This window comes from Chelon labrosus, assembly GCF_963514085.1.
Source record: "Chelon labrosus genome assembly, chromosome: 8".
NCBI lineage: Eukaryota > Metazoa > Chordata > Actinopteri > Mugiliformes > Mugilidae > Chelon > Chelon labrosus.
Window position 1 is genome coordinate 24,871,956 of NC_140358.1, and position 21,676 is coordinate 24,893,631.

General features: G+C 42.2%; 2 protein-coding genes across 3 annotated transcripts; both read left to right on the top strand.

Moving 5' to 3' along the window:
* The first annotated feature begins 1,861 nt into the window (after nt 1-1,861).
* slbp (stem-loop histone mRNA binding protein) lies at nt 1,862-6,082 on the top strand. Of its 2 annotated transcripts, none has more exons than XM_084550536.1 (8): nt 1,862-2,282; nt 3,567-3,713; nt 3,808-3,921; nt 4,002-4,067; nt 4,325-4,447; nt 4,556-4,711; nt 4,811-4,919; nt 5,196-6,082. In XM_084550536.1, exons 1-8 carry the CDS (start codon nt 2,227-2,229, stop codon nt 5,268-5,270), a joined length of 846 nt encoding a protein of 281 aa, XP_084406662.1. In that variant the 5' UTR covers nt 1,862-2,226; the 3' UTR covers nt 5,271-6,082. The 2 variants fall into 2 exon arrangements, with proteins under 2 accessions (XP_084406662.1, XP_084406661.1); XM_084550535.1 differs by having other exon boundaries at nt 1,873-2,282; nt 3,996-4,067.
* Nucleotides 6,083-8,667: 2,585 nt separating this feature from the next.
* enpp6 (ectonucleotide pyrophosphatase/phosphodiesterase 6) lies at nt 8,668-20,575 on the top strand (the record flags this gene model as incomplete). The annotated part of the gene is made up of 8 exons (XM_084549890.1): nt 8,668-8,926; nt 15,514-15,693; nt 17,442-17,553; nt 17,810-17,951; nt 18,050-18,229; nt 18,610-18,747; nt 19,904-20,030; nt 20,355-20,575. The coding sequence occupies 8 exons, from the start codon at nt 8,668-8,670 to the stop codon at nt 20,573-20,575; spliced, it is 1,359 nt and encodes a 452-aa protein (XP_084406016.1).
* Between the last annotated feature and the right edge of the window lie 1,101 nt (nt 20,576-21,676).

A 21,676-nucleotide genomic window follows, 5' to 3' on the forward strand; every position in this document is an offset into this window, starting at 1 on the left:
TTCCGCCATATTTCCTCCCCCCTTTGCTGATTCATAAGGCGATTTCATTTCTTAATTGTATTCTCTTAGATCATGTGTGCACTGTGCAATTGCATTAAGGACAATGAAATCAATACAGTGCAGGCCTGGAAGCTTGGCAGTTCTCTAGAAAGCTCTTCTCAGTGCTTTGTTTTTCTACAGTCTGCACTGTAAAACATTTCAAGTCAGTAAAAACTGCTGCCTTAAAAAAAAAAAGAAAACCTCTGTTTCAAATGAAAACACTAAGTTATAACTAACGATCATTTACTATGAGACTTACTAGGTCACATTATCCATTGAAGAAAACTCATTTATCATTTATCTCTTCAAATGAACTCATTTTCCAAGTTAAGATCAATTTAACTAAATACATATAAATTGCTGCTTTAAATTGAGAGCACCAGTGTTTCTGCTTCATCTCGACGACTAATGGCAAGTTTTAAAGTTTATGCAAACTTCAAACAGATTCGTCTCACATCTTGTCAGCCGCTTTGGAATACATTCCTGGTAGGGAAACGGCTTCCAAAATACACCCATCCGTCACGCTTAATGGCGCCAATATTTTTGCTGGCATTGTAACACCGTGGTTTAAACCTCTTTTGTTTCACAGGTATCACTATTTCACAGTAATAGTTCTATCTAATTAAAAACGTGAAAATGGCGGCAGTATCACATCACCCTTCCTCCTCCTCCTCCCCCGTCACTTTTTCCAACTCAAAACTTAAAGACATGAGTTAAATGAACATTGAAGTCAAATGCTAATTCTGTACATTTTTGCTTTTTTATTTTACTAGATTTTACTTTTATTTTATCGTTCTTTTTACTTCTGGTTCTCAAGAGATTTTTTTTTTTTTTTGTTTGTGCAACCAAGCTACTGTGACCAAGCAATTTTCCTTGTTGATCAATAAAGTGTATCTACGTCTAATCTAAGAGACATTAAATTTAAATAGACAATGGATTACTTTGAGTTTAGAAAACTCATTAAATTGTGTCCACTATCAAAATCTTGTCATGACTATTGGAGTTGAAAAGAAGAAAAAAACGTTCACATAACTTAATGGGACTGTAATGTTTTGTAAATAGCCCTATAGAATAGAATAGAATAGAATAGAATAGTCAAGTCAAGTCAAGTCACGTTTATTTATATAGCGCACTTAAACACAATGTAATTGACCCAAGGTGCTCACAGAAATATAATATATACAGTAATAAAAACAAAAATATAAATGACAAAAAATACAATAAATAAAACATAAAATAAATGAAAATACAAAATAATAATAATAAACAGATTATGATTGTAGATAAAAGAACATATGGTTACTGAAACTACTACTACTAGAGAATTGAGAATTGCGTTTGGGACTGAGAGAAGATGTTGTGAGGAAGACCTCAGTGGCCTAGAAGGACAGTAGGGACTTAAAAGGTCACAGATATACTGTGGTGCCATTCCATTTAGGGCTTTGAAAACAAAAAGTAAAACTTTAAAATGAATTCTGTATTTGACAGGTAACCAGTGGAGTTGGGCCAGCACAGGACTTATGTGCATATGTTTCTTTGTTCCAGTAAGAATTTGTCTTTGTTGTCATTGTACAAGTAGAACGAAATTAAGGTAACCTGGAATAAAATAAATAAAAAAGTAAAGGAAATGTAAAAAACTAGAGTAAAAAAAAAAAGAAAAATATGTACAAAATTATAAAATACTAACATGACATAACAGTCCCATTCACACATAATAATAAGTCACTGTTATTGCACATCACATGAAATTATTGCGCAGGTGTATCCTGTGGATGGCAGTAATGCGCTCAGGAGCGTCAAAACTGCGACAAAAAAAACAGAAGAAGAAGAAGCAGCAGAAGCAGCAGCAGCAGAAGAAGAAGAAGAAGACTAGAATATATGTGTAACCTCAGAAGAACTACACCACACTTAAAGTTGCATGTTACTCTGGTTTCGGTTGAGATGAAGTAGGGGACAGGACGAATAATCGTAATCCGGAAGAAGAGCTGGGGAGCGTGTTTACGTTTTACGTGATGTCACCAACTACGACTTCCGGTCACGTGACTAATTGAATTGTTTAGGGTCGCGCGTCTTTCGGAGTTGGCGGGTGGCGGGTGTCAATAGATCTGCAGTAACAGAGACTCCGCTGAGGACTGAGCACCTTTCCCCCCTTTTCTTCTACTTCTACTTCAACTAGTTAAAGATAAAATGTCCGACTGTATCGGAGGGAGACGCGACGCTCACAGCAGCGAACGTGAAAAAAGGTTAGTGCTGAATTCTTCTAACCTCGATCTCGTATCAGGAACTAACGTTGTGTTTCTGGTCCAACACAATGGAAGACACTTTGTTAGATCACCTCGTGTTTATTTGGTGCAGGTTATTAATGATTTGATAATTTAACTTTTACTTTATCTTTAATTTAGATTACACTGACTAGCTTTAGCCCCTCTTTAAAAACCCCTTGGAGTGGGTTTAAACTAGCTAGCTAGCTGCTAGCCTGCTAGTCTGCGACCATTGTTCGTGACATTAGCTTAACACTAGTCGTCGGTGGCGTCAGCAGAAAGGACGAGATTATACCTTAAACCCCCCTGGCTGACGTTTACCGGTTGTGAAATGAACCGGAATCTCCAGTGGGTCGTGGCGGGAGTTTAGCTCGTCGTGGTTAGCCGGGTTGCAAACTTAGCAGGAACAGTCAGTCCAGGCAGGACGTCCCTCATCTCAAACCACTGTGGTGGTCTTTAAAAGAAAGGGGAACAGATATCTGAACAGGCTGTCCGAGCAATCTGTAGAAGGAGGTAGATGACGGGACGACGTTGACTAAGTTTCCTTTTGTGTAAACGAAACTGACGGGACCATCAAAGAAGAAGAAGGAGCAGCAGATAAAGATCACCTGTACCATTAATTTGGAAATAGACTGTATCACAGAGCTGAAAACACTCAGAGCAAGTACTGAGGCAATAGTGGCATGTAAAAAGAAAAAGATAAAGAAAGATAGGAGTTAGAGACATACACAGATCAGCCACAACATTAAAACCACTGGCCGGAGAAGTAAATAACATTTAAACCATCTTGGGACAGTTCAGTGTTCTGCTGGGAAACTTTTGCACCTGGCATTCATTCATGTGGATGTTACTTAGACATGTAGCACCCACCTAGACCCAGACCAGGCACCCCCACCCCATAGCAGTGACACTCCTTGATGGCAGCAGACACCCCCAGCAGGATGCAGAAGGTGTTGACCTGGCCTCCAAATTCACTAGATCCCCAACTGATCAAGCATCTGTGGGATGATCCACAGAGCCCCCTCCCCTCAAAGGCCCCCCCACTAATAACATCATATTGCCAGACACCACAGGACACCCTCAAAAGGCCCATGTCCATTTTCTGATGAGTCACAACTGTTTTAGAGGCAACAAGGGAGACCTACGCAATATTAGGAAGGTGGTCATAATGTTACGACTGAGCGGTGTATATCATGGTAGCATATTAAAGCATTTATTGGCACAGTTTAGTTTAAATCCCTGTCTTTTTTGTGTCTTTCTACAAAGGAGCAGCGGCCCGTCCAGGTGGAACCACTCCAGGAAGAGAGGGATTGATGGAATCCTGCGGGCCAAAGGTGCGGTAGATGGCGACGACGTGGAGAACGACCGGCACTCGGATCGTAGCGACAGACACCCCGACAGCAGACATGCCAAGTAAGGGCATATTGCCACAGAAGGAGGTGGATTTCTGTTAACATCAAATCAAATTCTCATGCTCACCGTGGTGTTTTTTTTTTTCTCTCCCTAGTTTCACCACTCCAGAAAGCACAGGGCCGGTGTCCCGCTGTGGTCGACGGGCTGACTGGGGCAGCCAGGTGGAGGATGACGAGATGAGGAGGGACGTGCACAGAGACATGCAACGGTACTTATCCTGCGGCTTTTCATTTGTGGTCCAAGTGTTTCCACCGCCAGTCTGACTGTGTGCGCTCTGTTCAGTTACAGGAGGAGGATACTGGGTGGAGAGGTGACCCACAGGGAGAGAAAGACCTCATCTGGCTCTTCTGAGAGGTAAGTCTTATTCCGTCCTATTGTCCCCTTGTGACTATTAAACCTCGGTAATTGGCTTCTAAATACTTTATACTTGGAAAAAACATCCGTAAAACAGAGTTCAGTGCTAAAAACTGCTACTTCTTGTAGGTAATTTTTTCCGACACCAACTAAGATTCCTGTGGTGTTATTTGGAGGTTCTCTTCTCAAAGGGTCTCAGCTTTTTGTTCGAGTCTGTATCTCCAAATGGGGGAGTAAACCCGTTTTGTCTCCCGCAGCTGTGACTCTAGAGAGGGAGAGAACGTGGAGACCGACGAAGCGGTGTTGCTCCGGCGCCAAAAGCAGATCAACTACGGGAAGAACACGCTAGCCTACGACCGATACGTCAAGGAAGTTCCAAAGTAGGTCAACGCCAACTCTCTTAAGAAAGAAGTGGTTTTTGAGTTCAGTAAAATGCTAAACCCCCCCCCCCCCCCCCCCCCCCCCCCCCACCCTCTGGTCGTTTCCAGACACCTGCGTCAGCCGGGCGTTCACCCGAAGACTCCCAATAAGTTCAGGAAGTACAGCCGTCGCTCCTGGGACCAGCAGATCAAACTGTGGAAGGTCAAACTGCACGCATGGGACCCCCCAACAGAGAACAGCCAAGACAAGACCCTCAATAACATGTAAGAACATACTGTATTTGGTACTTTTCTTAATGCAAAGTGTGTATATACGTAACCTGAATCAAGCTATGGCCGTGCTAATGTGTGTTTCTCCTTCAGCGAGGAGCTAGATCTTGACGACGTAATGGACATCGAGCTGGACTTTCCAACCTTGAGCGACCCCCACGAGGCCCCGGCCTCTCACCCCACGCAAAGGCATTCACTGGAGGTGAGTTTAAGTGTTTGCTCACGTTTGTTTTAGGCAAATGGATCTGCACCGTCCACCTGGGGTTTGTTCATTTTTCAAGAATCGGTTTGCAGATTAGAGCAAATCATCCCGTTATTAAAGCTGGAGCCGTGATAATTAAATGTGACCCGCTTTGACCCCACCCTGAAATCAGTGCACGAACTCCATAAATAAATCCATAAACATGGGAAATGACAAAATGCATATGTCGTAAGTCTGTGGTTACTTTTTGCTGAACTTAATTGCTCTGTTCCTCAGGAGGAAGACAACTCGGCGGGTACTCCGGTTAAACTACAGAAGACGGAAACGACAGCGGAGGCTCACATGGCATAGCTCCTCATTAGACGCCGTCCCCCTCCCTGTATACTCATCTCTCACATGTTACCCAGAGAGAGACTCAGCTGTCTCTGGTTCAGCCGGTTGTCATTAGTTCAACTATCTTGTTTAGTGTTTTTTTTTTTTTTGGATGTATGCTAGTTCTTAATCTACATGGCCTTTTACAAATGGATAATCTGCTCAGGAAATGGCTTAATTTACAGCTGCATCTTCAATGAAGTTCGTTTAAAAGGTTTTGGTTTCACTGTTCAGACGCAAACCTGCTGTTCTCCAGGCGTCCAGGTTTGTTGATGTCAACCGAGTGCAAGTGTGAAGTGGCATCCTGTGCATGTTAGAGACTACCGACAGGAATATCTACATCTGTTTTATCCATTGACAAAAAAACCCCCAAAAAAACAGTCATGTTATCTTGCAGAATATGGGAATTGCTGGTTTACATGTAGTAATAATATTCTAAATATATCCAACATGGTCCTTGTTTTAAGAGTCAGAAATCGGTGGCTGTGTGCCTACCACCATCTACTGTAGGTAATACACACTGACTATGGTAAAGAACTATACTACTATAAGTTGGAGCAGGTTGAGAAGCGGGTGGTATTTCTTTTTAATAGCAATTTAGTTTAAAGTAAAATAAAATTTAAAAAAAATCCCAGGGTGTACACTTTTGAAGCAGCAAAGTTTTAATTTGGATGCATCATTCTGATTTTTTACTTTGTGTTTTTGTTTTTTTAAAAAATAAAAAATTGTAATTATATTTCTTATTGCTATGTCTTTCTTGGTGAAAACTTTGAAATAAAAACAACATCTTGAACAAATCCTTGTTTGTGATTATTCTGGCACCCCCCCCCCCCCACCCCGTAGCAATGACACTCCTTGATGGCAGGATGCAGCCACAAAAACAGTTTATGAACAACTCAAAAAAACACAAAGAACAGCACAAGGTGTGCACTGGATCCCAAACTGATCAAGTATCTGTGGGATGATCCACAGAGGCCCCTCCCCTCAAAGGCTCCTACTAACTACTTTCTGTTGCCAGACACCACAGGACACCCTCAGAAGACCCGTGTCCATTCTCAGATGAGAGTTTTGGAGGCATAAAGGAGACCTACACAATATTAGGAAGGTGGTCATAATGTTATGCCTGATTGGTGTATATATAGATATCTATTTCGTTTGTCCAGTAGGGGGCAGTGATGCACCATAAATGAACCAATGTTTATTTTCATTCATTCATTCATTCATCTTCTGCAACCGCTTATCCTGTGAAGGGACATGGGGGGGCTAGAGCCTATCCCAGCTGTAAAAGGGGCGAGATGGGGGGTACACCCCGGACAGAGACAGACAACCATTCACACTCACACTTAGACTCACCAATGAACCTAACGAGCATGTCTTTGGACGGTGGGAGGAAGCTGGAGTACCATGAAAGAACCAGGAGAACATGCAAACTCAAAACAGAAAGGCCCCAGTCGGCCTGGATTAGAACCGAGAACCTTCTTGCTGTGAGGCATCAGTGCTAACCACCGCTGCTGCAAGTGTTGTTCCCAGGTCGTCCGCTCCGCAGCAGTGAATCCAGACACAAAAAATGAAAATGAAATGTTCATTTTTTGTTGTGGAAGACGAGACGCAGAATCACTAAATCATCAGATTCTGGCATTAGGCACATGTAACCACAGTCTGTCAAATTAAACTGATAATCTTGTAGAGTCTTTGTGATGTAAACGTAGGGTTTTACAGGTACATTAGTGTCTCTGATAAAATATACTCTTTAGTCTTTAGCAAGTCACGTGAACAAGAACTGAACAAAACTGGGTCAAGTCACTGAGAAAACAGCCACATGCAACCGATCCCAGTTAGACAGGCAGCAGAAGATGTTTTTTTGCAGATCTTTCTCAGCATTCATTAAAAGAATCAAGCAGGCTCGCTTTATTGGGCAATACAGATCTTTAAACGGGGCAATTACGGCGCATGATGTTCGCTCAGAGGTTGTTGTGAAGTTGTAAACACCAAGATTGACTTGAGGGGAAGGTGGGGCCCTAATGTGGCCCTACTCAACCGACGCATGGAACATGTAAACAGTGAATATGCAAATATTTGCTCTACGCATTCAGGATTGGATACGACTGTGTTCTAGAAGCAATTTGTTTTCCTTAGTATACTGAGAAACATGTTGTGTATTATTTAGAGCGGTGGGCTTTCGTTGGTATCGTGTTTGTTTTTGTGCCTTACAACTGTTTTTATGTCGACTTACAGCTCAACCTTCACAGACTTAAATGTCCGTAGTTATTGCCATAAATAATAAAAGAGTGTTATCTATGTTATCCAACCCGCAATATAGTGACAATAAAGTTCCTCTTGATCTTCTTGAACCTTGATCTTGTGCACGGGACAAGAAGCTTAGCTTTGGGAACATTATGACCTACCTTCCTAATATTGTATAGGTCTCCCTTGTGCCTCCCATGGACATGGGCCTTCTGAGGGTGTCTTGTGGTGTTTGGCAACACAATGTTGGGTCCTATGGGTTGAGGGGAGGGTCCTCTGTGGATCATCCCACAGATACTTGATCAGTTTGGGATCTAGTGAATTTGGAGGCCAGGTCAACACCTTGTTTGCCTTGTTTTTTTTGTTTTTTTTAGTTGCCCGCTCCACCAGAAGGTTGAACAGCTTTGTGCACCAGGCCGTCAGGGTACTATAGCCGATAACCCACTATAACCCACCCTTCACACCGGGACTCTACCTCACCTGCCTTCCTAACACAAAAAAAAAAAAGGCACAAGGACTCTGGCCTGTCTGCAACTTACTGCACCTTTTTGCACCTTATTGGGTAAACTCAGGCCGCAACCGTACATTGCACCGTTGCACATAGGCTGATTTTATTTATTTACTATATTTATATCTTGTTTTATTCCTTTAAACTTTGTCCATTTGAATTTTTGTATTCTTACGTGAGAGAGATAGGAAAATTGACAATAAAGAAATCTTGAATCTTGTTCCTAAACCGTTTTTGCGGCTGCAACCTGCTGGGGATGGCTGCTGGCCATCAAGGAGTGTCATTGCTATGGGATGGGGTGGGGGTGCCTGGTCTGGTCTAGGTGGGTGCTACATGTCTAAGTAACATCTACATGAATGAATGAATGCCAGGTCCAAAAGTTTCCCAGCAGAACATTGAACTGTCACAAGATGGTCAATGTTATTTACGTCTCCTGTCAGTGGTCATAATGTTGTGGCTGAGAAACCTCCAGTGTAGTAGATGGCGGTAACGCACTGGTAGTAAAACCCCTCCCCTCTCTCTCCCTCTCTCTCTCTCTCTCTCTCCCTCTCAAACTTTAAAAGGAGTCCCGGCACCGACACACTGCGCTTCTGTTCCTCTGCTGGCGGACGACGCGACGCCACCATGTCCCGGAGCCGGACCCCCTTCTGCTCCCCGCGTCGCCTCCTCTCCTTGCTGCTGCTGCTGCTCCTCGAGACGCGGAGGGGTCTCGCGGATCGGCCGCTGCTGGTTTTCCTGATCGACGGATTCCGCTACGACTACATGGATGACCTGCACGCGCTGCCGGGGTTCCGCGAGCTCGTGGGTAACGGGGTGAAGGTGGACTACATGACGCCGGACTTCCCAAGTTTGTCGTACCCCAATTATTACTCCTTAATGACAGGTAACGTCTGTCTGAATAGTTTATGTTAGTTAGCGCAGGGGCGTCAAACTCATTTTAGTTCAGGGGGGCTCCACATACACCCCAGTTTGATTTAAAGGGGGGAGGGGTATCCACTTACATAATACCATAGTAATGTTGTTGTTTTACTGCAAAGAAGTACATTAAGACCATTTTTACATTTAGTAAACTATCCTTTTACAAAAAAAAATCTAATTTCAACAATATTATACCTCAGTTTATCATTTACACATGTGAGTTATACAACTAATAGATCACAGAGGATTTGCAAAGGCACTAAACGTTTAGTCAGAGGTATCTGGAGCAGAAAAAAAAGGTTTTTCACTTCACCTTTCATCACTTTAAAACAACAACTTATTGAGATGTATACATCTGGTGTGTTAATATCCTGACCTGAGCTGACTCACTCACTGCACCGTCCAGACTAAAGCGGGAGCTGTTAAGCCTCGTAAATGTGTAAAGTTTATACGTAAAAGCCATTAGCAGCACAAGAGCAACAGGCTTCCACCAAACCAAACTCTTTTGTACTGACGGTGCTGACTGCTGACATCACATTGATTTAGGCTTCTTACTGTTTAATTTGCTCCTGTAAACTTGGTGCGTCAATATCAGGTGTCAAATCCTGAGTAGAAGACGATTTTATTTTATGTCATTTAAATGCTGCTGTTTCCTCAGACCTGCTAACAATCCGTTCATCCTCTCTCCTCTCAGTTGTCCTTAGCAAGCTGTTAATGATGAGTCTCATAGTGGTGTAGAAGGAATATTACACTGCCTGACCATATAAGGCTGGATTTCATTAAGCAAATAGGTACGAGCCTCCTATTGGAGGATAATTACTACATGAGTGATTATCTTTCAGCTGGCAACAAGTTATTTAACCCCAACTGATGCAAGGAGTAGCTTCTCATTTCTTAAACAACCATGTCTAAAGACACATCCTGTGGTTGTGGAAAAGATGTTAGTCTGCTTGAGAAGGGTCAAATCATTGGCATGCGTCAAGCAGAGAAATCATCTAAGGAGATTGTAGAAACTACTAAAATTGGGTAAAGAACTGTCCAACGCATTATTAAAAACTGGAAGGATAGTGGAGAACCATCGTCTTAGAGGCAGAAATGTGGTCGGAAAATAATCCTGATTGATCATGATTGGCGATCACTTAAACGTTCAGTGAAATCAAATTGAAGAAAAACAACAGTAGAATGGAACAAGATGGCACATTGCCGCCGTTTGATTCTGGGTCTCAATGCGCCTATATGGTACTGCGGGACCTAAACACAATTACCTATGCACGTAGCCTACGGTGGTGCGAGTGACTTATACTTGGGTGCTCATCAGTCTGGCTCGCTCTGTAACAACAAACACTAGTTGGCACTGCGTCTTGTGTCGGGTTAATTTTTGTTTCTACTTCCTGCTTCACTTTCAACAATGACGACTGAAACTTTCGCCAAAATTTCAGCCAAATTTCTCAGAATTTTCTCCGAACGCGAGTCATACGAATGTCTGTATCTCCAAACCTCCTCAGTTAATGTTACTGATTCTTTACTGATCCAAAACAATGAATTCAAAAATTGCGACGATGGAGAAAAATACTAAAGCGGAAACACGCTACTACTGAGCGGACCAATTGACAGCTCTTGCACTCTGCGTCGCCGCGGCGTAGTTACATTTCTGGGGAGGTGCACGTAAGCAGGCCGCTGTCTGCGTTATCGCCGTAGCATCTGCGTCAACTTAAGTCTAAAGCCTATCAGTGTTGTGTTATATCCGCCACTTCTACTAAAGCAGTGCGACCCCTTGTGGACAAATTAGAAACAGCAGTTACTTTTATTGAAAACTTTCAGTTTTCTAGGTAATTTCTACGTAATTTCCGCACTTTGCAAATTCATCACTGAGGCCAGATTGGAGCCTCTGGTGGACCCATTTTGGCCCGCGTGCCGTATGTTTGACACATCTGTTGTAGTGGGTACGAGGCCTGCGATCAGACAGCTCTGCACAGAAGAGTCGTGACGGCAAATATTGACGAATGAGATTATATTTTAGATATTTTGGCGTTAGTGGGGACTTAATAGGTCTCACCTGAAAGTATAGTTGTTGGTTTTTTTTGAAATTATGGTCAACTTTTGTTTGCACTTTCACATTATATAATATAAAGCACATATTTGTAGCTACTGTATTGTACTGACTACCGGAGCCAATGCATTTCAACTGTTATAATCCTTGAAACTTAATTTAAACAAAACAGCAACAAACAGCAACATTATTCAGGTTTTGTGCTTCTACTCTACACAATAATATGGCATCAGAGAATTCCCTATTTAACATAAGTTTCATGCAACTCCGACTGCCAGGGAGGCAGTTTAACTTCTTAACTGTACTTATATAGGGGGGGCACATATAGTCCTAATGTGGTATTGTAGAACACAAATGAACTATTATAATGATAGTCACAGATCACAAAACAGTAATGTTTAAATATAGATTCACACAATACATTCCGGCATCTGTCATTAGCAGAAATGAACTGTTGGCATATCTGTTTCACATCAACATGGTCGACAAACAGCTGCATTGTCTCATAATTGATCCGAGCCACGTTTCAAGTCTAAAAGCAGCTTGACAGCAGTTTCAACTTGATCAAACGAGCCTCTCACTTCAAATGTTCGCTCTTCTCAAGATATCAGCCACGTCAGCGCAAGATCTGAAAGGGTGTTTGAGCTGGAACATGGCTAGCTGGACTTACTGGATGCTGATTAACAATGTCATGCTCCTCTTAGCAGCATTTCTTCTATCTCAAAACCTTCTTCTTTTTTTTTTACTGAAGGCCACATATGGAAAAATATGTATATAGGTTATATAAGTGGTTATAACACAACGGTGGGGTTTACTATTCTGGTGCCGTTGAGATTTTACAAGATGTGTCCAGAGTGCACATGCAGACATTAACTCTGCAGACATTACTAATTAACAAAGCCCTTCTCCAGTCAGCTCCCTCTAGTTTCATGTAGATCTGGGTGGTTGAACCTCTCCGTAAACTGGGCTACTACACTGTCCAGCATTTTGGGAAACCTGGGAGGGTGCTGGCTCGCGCTGGCGGTGTATTGTTTTGGTCTTTGGTGAGGAATAAGAATGGGCTCAGTCAACCGTTGCTGCAGCTTTGCCAAAAAACCTCCTGAAGTTTTTTTTGTCATTTCTATAGCTTGCAGAGCGGATCCCACACACTGTTTTGCACTTTTTTTTGTGTAGTGACTTGTTAAGACTCTCCTCAATCACATCACAACACCAAGTTAAGGTTAAGGACAGTTTTGCTCTTCCCAGACCTCTGCCACAGTCCATTTAATATTTCCTTTCAAGCTAGACAACACAATTTCATAGTGAGATAGCTTTTGCTGAATTTTTCGGACTGTTTGCTTTAGTGTCCCGAGCTCACAGCCCTGCTGCAAGGCATGACATATCAAGGAACTGGCCGGGCAAGCAGACTGTGTGATCAAATTCTTGTCAGTTCTGAATCTCGTCCCTTGAACTAGACATTGGAATATTTAGCTCTGGAGGACATCCTTAGCCGCTCTAGAAACCTCCTGTCCAGTAGTTCCTGAGACCTCATACATTCATTCATCTTCTGTGGAGGGTTGCAAGGGGGCTGGATGGCCTATCCCAGCTGTCACTGGGCAAGAGACAGGGTACACACTTGACAGGTCCGCTATCACAGTGCTAATACAGAGAGACAGGCCAATTTAGAATCACCAATGAACCTAACAAGCATGTCTCTGGATGGTGGGAAGAAGCCGGAGTACCTGGAGAGAACCCACGCAGACACAGGGAGAACATGCAAACTCCACACAGAAAGGTCGGCCTGGATTCAAACCCAGAACCTTCTTGCTGTGAGGCATCACTGTGCCGCCCAGACCTCATACAAACCCACAAAAAACAACCCCCTGTGGCACCAGATCATGGTTTCCATATCTTAAACATAACACAAAGTGGCCTGTTCAGACGTTGCATTTGAGAGATCCGATCTGGGTCCATCCGATCACGTAAAAGACAGGTGTGAACACCCCCAGGGGAGCATTGAGATGTTTGAGAGTCCGATCTCTGACCACATTTGGAGGTGGTCTGGGTCGCATGTGTCCGCAATCCGTCCTGAGTCTGTCCAGGGTGTACCCTGCCTCTCGCCCGATGACAGCTGGGATAGGCTGCCCTCCCATGACCCTCCAGAGGACAAGCGGTTGACCCAAATCCAAAACATGGACAAGATGGAAACAGTTCAGAAAAACTTTTATTTGGAATAATTGATTTATTTGAACAAGCCTCTGTTGAGCAGATCCACACTTCTTCTGTTCAGCTTCAATTACAGATATACAACAACAATCTTAACTACTTTTTATAGGAGTTAACATAGTCAGGTGTCACGAATTAGGTTAGTTCTGATGGCTGACTTATTTTACATGCCAGGAATTAGTTTTCAAGCTTTTATTTTTTGGGTTAGCACAAAAATATGACAGATTTGGTTGCGATATACCGTACACTGTACCATATGTAGTGTACAGCTTTATAATGTTTATGCTCTGACCTCATTGCGCCTCAGTTCCCATGTGTCCTCTTAAAGCCTGCGTGGATGCTGGTGTGGAGGAGGGGCTTTTGAAATGCTGACAGCAGCAGCAGCGGTGGAGGCCAAGTAGCAGCGCAGCATAGCTTTTTGATGACCAGCGCGCGCAGGCATGCAACAAAAGAATGAGCGGAGCACCGGCGGCTTTAGAACGCCGCCACAATGGTGCGCGTGTGTTGAACATGTGTTGCAGCGCTGCACTTAACGAGACACACAACAGAGACGAAGCATTCACACAGCGGCTCGGTATTCAGCGAAGGCTGCACTGCAAGGAAATGAAAAATGCTAACTGCTCTTTTAAAAACTGCTTTTATGGATTTATTTTAAAATGCCAGGATTTTTTTATTTTAAATTTAACATTATTTTATATTTTGACAATTTCATGTTGTTTTTATCAGTTCTTTTTTTAATTCTTGATATTAATTTTAATACCGATTTAGAATTATTACACACACTCAATGAGATATATTGTGGGTTATTATGTCCAAAAAATACCGTGGCATTTAAATCGTTTTGTGTTGCTCAGTCTTAAGCATTTTATCTAAGAATCAAAGATGAAACAGAGGCACAAAAGAAGACTGTCAGGACAATCAAACCTCAGCAGTAAGACAATAACATACTCACAACATTTCATATACTGGGACTTGCACTGAGCTGCACTTTATTTATATTTCTTCTTCTTTTTAAGGGTGTTTTATATCAAAATTTTGTTGTTATTTATGTGTGCCTCTTAATGGAGAAATTCGTTTTTTACAACCTGGACCTTATTTCTGGCATAAAATATGATTGTTTACTCACCTGTATAACTTTGGTGTTATAAAAGATATTTAGATCCAGCAGAGCGCCGCATATATCCATATAGTGGGAGTGATTGGGGCACCGAAACACAGCCTCTAAATAATCCATTATCTGCTGCGAAACTCGTTCATTTCACCAATATTTTGTTATGATACACTAGTGCTATTCCCTGTTGAGTCCGGAGTTACCTGTTATGTATTTGCAGACGTGCAGTGGTTTGTTCCTCCGCATCCTCCTTTCAAATGAACGAGTTTCGCAGCAGATAATGTGTTATTTACAGGCTGCGTTTCAGTGCCCCAGTCACTCCCACTTTATGGATATACGCGGATCTAAATATCATCCGAACAACTCCAAATAACAAAGTTATATGGGTGAGTAAACGATCGTATTTTATGCCAGAAATAAGGTCCAGGTTGTAAAAAACGGTAGTTCCCTTTTAAGTAGGGAACCTCTGCAAAATTTCATTACGTTCTCATAATGACAATAAAGACTCTTGATTGATTCTTGAGGAACACATTGCGAAGGCTAGGGATCAAACAAGGCTCCGTTCAGACCTTGTGTTAACGTCCATCCTTGGGAATCTGATCGCAAGTGACCAGCGTAAAGTACAAGTGTGAACACCCCCAAGAACACACTGAGATCGCATTGGAAAGAGATACGATCTTTGACCACATTTGGCAAAATGCCATCCTAGCATGTGCATTAAACAAACATTTAATCACTTGTTTATTGCAATATGTAACTTATTACTTTCCGGGCTGTTTCTCCGTGAGTCCACCAACTCGCCTAATGTACTTAGCAGCAGCTATTGAACTCATAAGATCCGGGTTAATGGAGACTCGTGATTCCCTGATTCAGTAAGAAGATTCACATCTTTAAACCCGGGTGATTCAGGAACCGACCAGCTCTAATATTATAGAGTGGATGATGTTGGTGTTGTGGTAGCACGTTCAAATCTCTACAAGGCTCAAACAAAGGCAACTGGACTTGTTTCCTTGAAGTAGTCACTTTCTGATTTTTTTTCTCAAAATACCTGAAAAACTGAAGTGGTAATGATCCCTGAACGGTAATGCAACAACATGCAGATCAACAGAGTGGCTCATGGACGTGTTTCATACCTTCTGCACAGTAGAGGTTTTAAGATCAGACTGTGCTGATCTTATCTTTTCAGGCCGCCACTGTGATACTCACCAGATGACTGGAAACTACATGTGGGATGAAGCCTCCAAAAAGGAGTTTCTGATTGGGACCAATCCTGACAGCCGGTTACCTCTTTGGTGGGATGGGTCAGAGCCGCTGTGGGTCACCATGCAGAAGAAGGGGAGGAAGGTTTTCATGTACTACTGGCCTGGTGAGTACACACAGTGTTAGCTTGGAAAATTAGTATTTTGTCTTTTCTGTTGTCCCTGTCCTGTCTGCCTGCTAAAGCATGTGTATTCACATTATTATAATCATTATTTAATCCTACTGTCTATGCAAGTAGCATAAAACCTCCTCAGCAGTTAGTTGGTACCACAACTGCTTTGCTGTGGTGACCATCAGGAGTTAATGCTTACTGCATACTGCAACCACATCTCCTGCAGCCTCGTGCACAAGTTAAAAATACTGAGCCTGAGACGAAGGAAATGTCCACGGTGTAGACAACGGTCCAGACCCAGAAGCTGTCCCATACGGACCCGGACCTACAGCCAAAACAGATAGTTATGATTTAAAACGGGGTGCTTCTGTTTTAACTGGTGCAGCTTTTGGTAGTACCGACAGATGAGAGAGTTTGAGGCGGTTTAGATTTCTGCATCAAGAAGTAATAAAGATGGAACACATAGACGAAAGGTTAACTGAGGAGTTTTCACCAAAGTTTCAGTCACCAATGTTGAATGTGAAGCAGGAAGTAGAAACAAAAATTAACCCGACTGGCAATAATGACACAGCACCGACTAGTAGACGGCGTAGGCTATGTACGTAGGTTACGTAGTTACATTTCTGGGGCGGTGCACGTCAGGCTACGGCATGGATCGCACCTGTGTAGGCACCGTACGTAGGTTACGGCGTCTGTATCCCGCAGTACCTTAAATTAGCCTTTAGAGGTGGGTTACATGAAGACGGTAGAAAGAAAAATATAGCGCAAGTGTTGATTTATTATCTATAAAATTGGTGGAGACAGTTGAGTGAAGATGTGAAACAGAAAGCGGCAAATTTAAGCTTCTCCTCCCTTTGTTTATTTTTTAATTTAAGCACTTTATTTGAACATGCACAATTTTCTCATTTTATTTATTCTCTCTCTTATTTTGAAATGCAAATATGTTCAGCTCTATGTTACGTTACAATAAAAGTTTTCTGATCGTACTGAATTCATTAAATTTGACAGTCAGGTATTGATTACATGCAGATATTGATACATCTACAAGGCTACTTACATATATATCACACTAAGACATTATGATCTTTAGACCTTTGCATCAAGAAGTGTTCTCTAACTGGACCTCTTTGAAATGTAGTTGTATACTCCTGGTGTAGAGACTGAACAAAAACAGAGACCTGAGCTGTGCCTGTGGCTCAGAGTCTGGGTTCTATAAAGCATGTTGAGAAAGTTTTGATTGTTTACAACCCTACATAACTGCTAGGGTTGTTGTTGGATACTGCTGACACTGATTAGCAACAGAGATGATCTGTTTCAGGGCGGTTTCACTGGCAACGTCTCCCTCTGCTGTAGAGTATAATACGCGAGGAGCTCACATGTAATGAAGTTGTAAATTAATGCATACATACAAATGCATGCGTTTGTTGCAGCTTGCACCATCACACCCATACACTTTATGTGTTATGTGTGTAGCTAATCTGTGTATTGTCTGGTGCATTGTCTGTATTTTGGCCGTGTTGCTCCGAACTTGAGACAAATTCTGTCTTTTAATCCGTTGATGTATTTAGTTCTATGTATTGTACAGACTATGTACTTAAATTTACTTAAATTTACTTAAACAGTATTTTTTAAAGCTTATAGCATTCAATACCAAGCATGGGCTCTATGCATTAACAGTTGTATAAACTGTAAATGACTGCACTGCTAATAATAATGCCCTAATTTCGTCTGCATGTTCTCAGGTTGTGAGGTGGAGATTCTGGGTGTCCGTCCATCTTTCTGCGAGGAATACGTGTATAACCCCTCCGAGAAAAATCTCACAGAGTCCATATCGAATGCTCTCAACGTCCTGAGGTAGTAAGACCACAACCCGTGACTCTGCTTCGATCCATGGCTCATGTTGAGCTGTTAATTCAATTTAATTTAATTTAAATTTGAGATTTGACTTTGCTGAGAAGAATAAAGGAAAAAATATATAGATATTGCATGATTAATTTTTAAATATTTGCCACATTTAAACAGAATTTTTGCAATAATGTGACTATTTAGAAAATGTCTATGATTAATAGCAGATCTTTAAAGGAATGTGCATTTCTCTGTGCTTGTTTAGATCAGGCCAAGCAGACATGGCAGCAATATATTATGAGAAAATAGACGTGGAGGGACACCACTTTGGTCCAGACTCTCAACAAGTCAGAACAGCTGTGCGACAACTGGATATTGCCATGCAGACTCTCAACAGCAAAATCAAGGTAATGGCACTATTCTTCTGTTACAGCTACTGATATTCTTTTGCCTTGATGTGGTTAATTGTCATGCATTTGTGTCACTTCTTTGCCGCTGTTTTCAGGAGATGGATATGGCGAACCGTCTGAACGTGGTCTTATTTTCAGACCACGGCATGACTAAGATCCAGTGGATGGAGAAGGTCATTGAATTGGATAAATATATCAGCATGGAAGACATTGCCAAGATGATGGACAGAGGGCCGGTGGTCAACCTGTGGCCCAGAGATAACAAGTACCAAGAGGTGAAACCAGAATCATTGTTTTCCTTCACGACATGATGCTTTTTGGGGATTAAGGAAGTCAGAACAATTAAATAGTAATTCACTTTCGTCACTTTGGGTCCTATCGGTTGAGGGGAGGGGCCTCTGTGGATCGTCCCACAGATACTTGATCAGTTTGGGATCTAGTGAATTTGGAGGCCAGGTCAACACCTTGTGCTGTTCTTTATGGGGGTTTTTTTGAGTGTTTTTTGTGGTTGCATCCTGCTGGGGATGGCTGCTACCATCAAGGAGTGTCATTGCTATGGGGTGCTAATTTTGAATATAGTCGTGCTTTAAATATCATCATCTTTGCTTCTGTTCCATTAAAAGTATGTGTATATATGTGTCTTGTGTTATCCCAGGTGTATGCTGCCTTGTCCCAGGTTGCTAACATGCGTGTCTACAGCAAACAAGAGATTCCTGAACGGTTCCATTACGGAGGAGGCAGGTTCGTTTCCCCCCTGACGCTGGTGGCCGAGCCCGGCTGGTTCATCATTGAGGTAGCGTTTCATTCTGATCTTTTTGCTTTGAACAACTGCATTTGAACCAAACGGAGAGGCAGTGGCTCGCTCGGGGTGTCACATATTCAGATAAAACAGTGCAGTTTGAGTTTAAAATGTTTCACTCAACAGATTATGTGTTGAACTATGGTTTCTGCAAGTCAGCCAGGACATGAAATTTAAATTTTCCAACAGTTGCGTACAAATTTTTCTTTCATTATAACACAATTTAGTTACATTTTACTATATTATATTATAATATATTATTTCTCAAGACACTTTATAGAAATCCAGCCCAACCTAGTGGAGTCAAGTAGAGACAAAGAGAAAAAGAGATAGCAGACAAATTACATACAAACATACAGGGGAGGGTAGATGGAGACAGAGGCATGGATGCACAGACAGTGATAAAGATGGAAGGATGGGGGATCAGTGCATCATGGGAAGTACCCCCCAGCAGCCTAGACCTATAGCAGCATAACTAAGGAATGGCCCTTTGAGCTTTATTTTAAAAAAAAAGGAAAGTTTTAAGACTAGCTTAAACAGAATATGTGCATATATTGAAGCAACATCAGCCAGGAAATCAAAGCATGGTTAGATATGGGTCTTCCAAATGGACAACGACGTTGCGCATACTTCCAGAGTTGTCGCATAATGACATAAGGACAAAAAAGGGTCTCCCTTGTGGTGACTCATCAGAGAATGGACATACCTTCTGAGGGTGTCCTGTGGTGTCTGGCAACAGGATATTGTTAGTGGGGGGGCCTTTGAGGGGAGGAGCCTCTGTGGATCATCCCACAGATACTTGATCAGTTTGGCATCTAGTGAATTTGGAGGCCAGGTCAACATCTTGTGCTGTTCTTCATGTTTTTTTGAGTTGTTCCTGAACTGCTTTTGTCGTTGTATCCTGCTGGGGATGGCTGCTGCAATCAAGGAGTGTCATTGCTATGGGGTGGGGGTGCCTGGTCTGGTCTAGGTGGGTGCTACATGTCTAAGTAACATCCACACCAATGAATGAATGCCAGGACCAAAAGTTTCCCAACTATTATACAGGGGTTGTTTACTAGGATTTAATGTCAGGAATCATGGAAACCTCTGACTTTGACTGTATTTAATTACATTTAGTTTCTGTGGATCATGTGTGTTTTCTCTCCAGAACAAGACGACACTCCCCTTTTGGAAAAACGACTCTGGGGAGGAGGCCACTGCTTGGCAAAATGGCTGGCACGGTTACGACAACGAGTTCCTCGACATGAGAGGCTTTTTCTTGGCAACAGGCCCTGGTAACGAACATCATGTTTTAATAGTACAGTCTCTGCATATTGTCACGACCTGGCTCAGAGGAGGGACAAAATGTGGAGACCACACACGTTTCTTTTAAAGTAAAACTCAAATTTATTAACCAAACTTAAACAATACTGCGCAAAAGCGAGAACATGCAAACCGTTGTGTTCCTTCAAACCACAACCCAGAAAGGAGAGAGAGATTGATACTGCCTGCCCCAGTATATATAGGTGGGCGGTCACAGGTGTCAGCAATAAGGGAAAATAAGCCCCTCCCCTTTTATGTGAGATCTAAATATTTTGAATCTATTGTTTTGTTTCTAGACTTCAAGAAGAACCTTCGGGCAGCTCCAATTCGAGCGGTGGACGTCTACAACCTGCTGTGCCGGACACTGGGGGTGGACCCGCTGCCAAATAACGGCTCCTGGTCTCGAGTGGAGTTCCTGCTGAACGGCTCCGGTGGTCCGTCCCGGGCGACGAGCCTCTGGACCTGGTGTATGTGTTTCTCAGGAATATTGTTGGCAACGTGGGACTTCAAGATTTAATAGCTGAGTGTTTGTGGGTAGGTAGAGACAATGAAGCCAGAAAAATTCATACTTTATAGCATTTATAGTCTTTATAAACAGATTTCCTAATCACACAGCTGTTTAATAGCTAATTTAAAGAAAAACTATACATACAGGCGTATAGTTTAAAGCACTGCTGACTTCTGTAAACTTGAAACTGATGAATGTAAATATTCATTTGCATATACCTACTAGAATGAACCTTAGAAGAGCGATTTTAATACCGATGGATAAAACGTGTCCTTTCGAACAGCTAGAATAGGTATGAAGGTGAATGATGGAAGCTATACATGAGAAAAGTTTGTGTGGTGAGCGATTGACCACGCCTGAGATCCTTGTTCTGATCAGATTTGTACCTGAACCGTTGGTGTTTGTTTGTGTTGGATGTGAAAACCCCGTGATCACTGTGAATAAATTTGCTTTTGTTTTGGACTCTTCTTCACGATGAGAGATTACTGTGAGTTGTCTCTTCAAATGAAACCATAAATGGCATAAATGAATTTGCTATTTATAGAAAACGTATTTGGTAATATAATAGGTATAATAAGCAGATTGAAGAATTGTTCATATTCAGGTAGGACAAGACCAGGACCTACCTGGTCTCCGTTTTTCATCTTACACCTGAGTTGATATGTTTGACAGGCCTCTGTAAAACATTAAACTGCATTAACTGCAGGTCCTTGAATGATATAATGGAGAACAAAAAGAGACAAGGTTGTGGCCTTCATCTTTCCAAGAAGAAGTTCCAGTTATAGAATGACAGACATCCTCCTTAGAGCCAAACTTTCCAAGTCCGCCTGCCTCTCTGGAGTGACGATGTACAATTTAACGAATAAGTAATGTGCATTATTGGACAAATCCATCTCTTCGACCTTCACATGTTTCTATCCCCCAAAGTCCCTCTGGTATAAAAGCCTCCTAACGCCGTACGCCATATAACCTACGTACGTAGCCTACATTTATATAGGTATATCGGCGCCTTGTCTTTTTTTGCCAGTTGGGTTAGTTATTGTTTCTACTTCCTGCTTCACTTTCAACAGGGCCACTGAACCTTTCGCCAAAGACAAGTCATACAAATGT

What these genes read in the sequence shown, in the direction of transcription:
- slbp (XM_084550535.1), top strand. Translation starts at nt 2,227, where the DNA reads ATGTCCGACTGTATCGGAGGGAGACGCGACGCTCACAGCAGCGAACGT. An exon ending in CCCGACAGCAGACATGCCAA is followed by an intron (nt 3,714 to 3,807) that starts GTAAGGGCATAT and finishes TTCTCTCCCTAG; the next exon opens with TTTCACCACTCCAGAAAGCA. An exon ending in CGCAAAGGCATTCACTGGAG is followed by an intron (nt 4,920 to 5,195) that starts GTGAGTTTAAGT and finishes TCTGTTCCTCAG; the next exon opens with GAGGAAGACAACTCGGCGGG.